The sequence below is a fragment of the Photinus pyralis genome, unplaced genomic scaffold, assembly GCF_008802855.1.
Source record: "Photinus pyralis isolate 1611_PpyrPB1 unplaced genomic scaffold, Ppyr1.3 Ppyr1.4_LG1, whole genome shotgun sequence".
Taxonomy (NCBI): domain Eukaryota; kingdom Metazoa; phylum Arthropoda; class Insecta; order Coleoptera; family Lampyridae; genus Photinus; species Photinus pyralis.
In genome coordinates, this window is record NW_022170249.1 from 20,296,291 (window position 1) to 20,300,142 (window position 3,852).

The 3,852-nt window shown below is 36.7% G+C and overlaps 1 protein-coding gene across 1 annotated transcript; it reads left to right on the forward strand.

Moving 5' to 3' along the window:
- Positions 1–1,544: 1,544 nt before the first annotated feature.
- LOC116182580 (chondroadherin-like protein) lies at positions 1,545–3,760 on the forward strand. The gene is made up of 5 exons (XM_031503120.1): positions 1,545–2,016; positions 2,060–2,160; positions 2,208–2,403; positions 2,448–2,714; positions 2,763–3,760. The coding sequence occupies exons 1-5, from the start codon at positions 1,971–1,973 to the stop codon at positions 3,002–3,004; spliced, it is 852 nt and encodes a 283-aa protein (XP_031358980.1). The 5' UTR covers positions 1,545–1,970; the 3' UTR covers positions 3,005–3,760.
- The last annotated feature ends 92 nt before the right edge of the window (positions 3,761–3,852 follow it).

Below are 3,852 nucleotides of genomic sequence, written 5' to 3' on the forward strand. Positions count from 1 at the left end.
AAAAGATCTCCAAATAACTGCTTTACCTTCTATAAAATTCGGCTATGCCCTGGAGGGAAAGACGGTTTTCCAACTGGCACAGCATATTCGGTTAACTACATCCAAAAATTAAAACTTATTTTATTAATTGTGCGGCCTGCTGCAGTGCTGCTATCCTAAAAGTCTGTAATTGCTCCCAAAATTCAAATTAATTAAGAGCACTTCTTTTGATAGCCCTCACGATTATGTGCAATGCAACACATTTATTTATCGGTAGTCCAACTAACACCTATTAAATTCTAACATATTAATTTGCGTCGTCTTCTAAATCACAAGAACTTTCGGACGCAACAAAGAATTGAAATCTTGACGGGAATGGTTACAAACGGCGAATTATTTGTAGCGTTATTTACGGTGGCGGCGACAGAAACACAACTCTATAAATTAAATCAAATACCTTTAGCTTCTATGTTCAACTCTTAGAACCAACACATATACATTCGGCATTCGGCATGACACTTTTCGTAACGAAGCGACAAACTTAAAACGCTTCTAGATACCGGGTGTTCAGTAGAGCTGAGCTGGTCGACTCCACAAATATACGGTGTGATTATAACCTTTGTGAATGAAACTTGCAAGGCGAAACGTGCTTCGTTACATGAAATCGCTACTAAAATTTTGAATAAAATCGGAAATAACATTCGGATAAAAAGAAATTAGAATAATTTGACACAGAAAAATAAAACTCTACCTGGATTATAAATTGGGATTCAAATTGACACATAATAAAAAAAATCAAGAATTTATTCTAACACATCATAAAAACGGTCGATCTAAAAACAAATTAAGCTATCTCAAAAATTATACTTGTGTTAATAATAATCCAATAAACTGGTCAGGACAAGAAATATGGGATGTTCGGGGAAACACTTCAACGCGAATCTGAACGATTTTTCTTAGAATCAAAAACAACTCGCGTTTAACGCGCCACGACCGACTCGAAGACAATAACATTTAGTTTTGTGACTGCTCGGATAGTAAGACTTTTCTTGTATTACATCAATTATTTCTTCATTCTTGATTAACACAAACTTTTTAAACTCGAAAGAAGTCTTCACAACATTAAACTTGTTTCTGCATTCTTTAACTATTATGATTTCTATTTTTAAAATTGTACAGCCCGCTGGACTACGGGTACCAAAAATTTGCGCTATCTTTTAAAATAGACAGCCACGTCTACTATTAATTCTTGTTATTTAAGCAAAAACCACCTCCTTTCAACATCCTTATTCCCGACGATACTCGAAATTCCATATACGCCACCACAACTGATAACCACCTGCATCGCTTATCTCGCACGTGACATTGTTTATTGAAAAAACAATTAATTCTTGTCCAATAACAACTGTTTATCAACATCTGACCAGATAAAAATTTAAACTCAAGTAAACATTTCCATTAAACGTTCCCTAAGTTTGCCGCTGTAAACTTGATACAAACAAAATACAACAAATAGAATTAAATGAATTCAAAAATTAGCGACAAACTGTACAATAAGAAACAAAATTTTACCAGTCTGGGTCCATTTGAAATAAATAAAAATTCCCAGGTCTTATGAAACAACTTCAATTATGTTACATACAGGATGTCCCAACTATAATTTTGGAAACAAGTTGATATATGACTCATGCACCGTTACATTTGACCATCCATACTGTGTTTTTATTCGAAAATGCTATTGATTTAGTGTTTCGTATAACAGCTTTCAATCATTCACATGTTTGGGTCAGCAGTAGTGTCAAGGGAAATTGAAAAACTGAAGCAAAGCACCTTAATACGAACTAAAATTTCAGCACAACCACATCGAAGAGCTTCCACGTTCAGCATTCGGCAAGCTTCCAGTAGTTTTCGAATTGCACCTCGCCCACAATTTATTGTCAAACATCAGCGTTAGGGCGTTTGACGGACTTCTCCAGCTGATCAACTTGAATATGTCAAACAACAAGATCGCACACATTCCAAACGGCGCACTGCATGGTAAATCCAATGCGATTAACTTAACACTAATTGCGACTTTTAGGACTCGTATCATTGCGAACCTTAGACCTTTCCGGCAACGAGCTAGAAAAGCTCGATAATAAAACGCACGGCTTGTTGGATGACTGCTTCTCTATTGAAAGGGTAGGAGCTTGAAACAAGGGACTAAATGATGTTTTTATTCTTTCCAGGTGAATCTCAGTAATAATAAAATAACCTTTATATCCCGAAAGATGTTTCCAAGTAATCCGTACATACCTTACAACTTGAAAAACATAGATCTCTCCTACAATAACGTGCCACTCGTGACTTACGATTTTGTCTTTGGAACTTCGAAAGTGGAAACGTTAAACCTAACGCATAATTCAATCGCGGATATTAGGCGATGTAAGGGGATTTTTTCGTATTTTATTGTGTGACGTTTGTGGTAGATGTTCTAGGTAACCTCACAAGTTTAAGGACGTTGGATTTGTCCTTTAATCTCTTGGAGGATATTACGAGCGATCCCGATGTGTTCATACTTCCCAAAAGTATATCGGAAATAAATCTGTCGCACAACATGCTGAACGAGCTACCCTGGAGGGAAGTAATAAAAGTTGAAAATCTCACGACTTTGGATCTACAGCACAACAATTTCACGGTGTTTACCAAAGAAATGAATACTTTGGTCAACAACAAAACCAGAATTCTTCTTAAGGGTGAGGATTTGTTCAGTTTTCGATTTAAATTCACCTTTGGAATTTCAGGAAATGCTCTTACTTGCGATTGTTTTGCCCGACCAATGCGAAGATATTTCGATACGCTGCTCGAGGTTCCACAGTTTTACAAGGACGTTATTTGTAGTGAACCCGAGTATATAAATGGAAAGCCGCTGTTTGAAGTGTGGGACGATGGCTTGTTTTGTCCGAAGGGTGTTAATCTGACCAAAAGTGAACAAAGCGAGTATGAAGTTGCTGCAGATGTTAAAATACGCGATTTAAAGATGTGAGTAAATGTTTGCTACAATTAATATCGATATTGGTACAAGTATAATGGAAAATAGTTCATCATCAACGCTTGGTTTACTCGTCGACCCTATCCTTTTGCCGCTCAAGCCTTCATGTTGAGAATCAACCTTGACAATACTGCCAGGACTCCTCTAACATTCTGATTTCTGTATTGGCTATTTTGGAGGACATCTTTCGTTCGTAGTTCGCCTTCAAGCATTGATAATTGCCGTCTAGTAAGCAAAACAGTGTGGTTAAACTCTTTCTTTGGCTTCACCACAAATACCTATCACTGCCACAAATGCACGGGCAATAATACTAGACTTCTCTACCTTGGTATATAATATACTATTAGGTAGATATGATATATAGATAATGATTAACGCGTTTATTGATCAAATACAAATAAAGTACAGGCGACTTCTTAGACGAAGGCGCAAATGGCAACAGGTACGCGTTGGTTGCCTAACGACGAAGGCTATGATTTGAAGTGACAAGAACCTCGAAAGTTTTCACGGCGATGTACAAATTTAAATCGGCGAAATGACATGGTGCTTTTTAACAACCATGTTCATTGTTGAAGGTTGTACGACGACATCTTATATTCGATTGCGGTTCGATTTTCGTGCATGTTCCGTTCATGCTAAAGAGATTTTCAAAAGATTGTGAAGACATTTTAAGAGAAGATTTTGAAGAGATACTGAAGAGATTTTGAAGAGACTGCCGAGATTCTGAAGTTTGAAGATGTTGAAGACATTTTGAACAGACTTTGAAGAAAATCTACAGAGATTCATAGAAGATTCTGAAGAGATTTTGAAGAGATTCTGAAGCGATTATAAAAAGATTCTGA

Coding starts and splice junctions, on each gene's coding strand:
- LOC116182580 (XM_031503120.1), top strand. CDS start 1,971: ATGTCAAACAACAAGATCGCACACATTCCAAACGGCGCACTGCATG. Junction 2,017..2,059: donor TCCAAACGGCGCACTGCATG/GTAAATCCAATG, acceptor TGCGACTTTTAG/GACTCGTATCATTGCGAACC. Junction 2,404..2,447: donor AATCGCGGATATTAGGCGAT/GTAAGGGGATTT, acceptor CGTTTGTGGTAG/ATGTTCTAGGTAACCTCACA.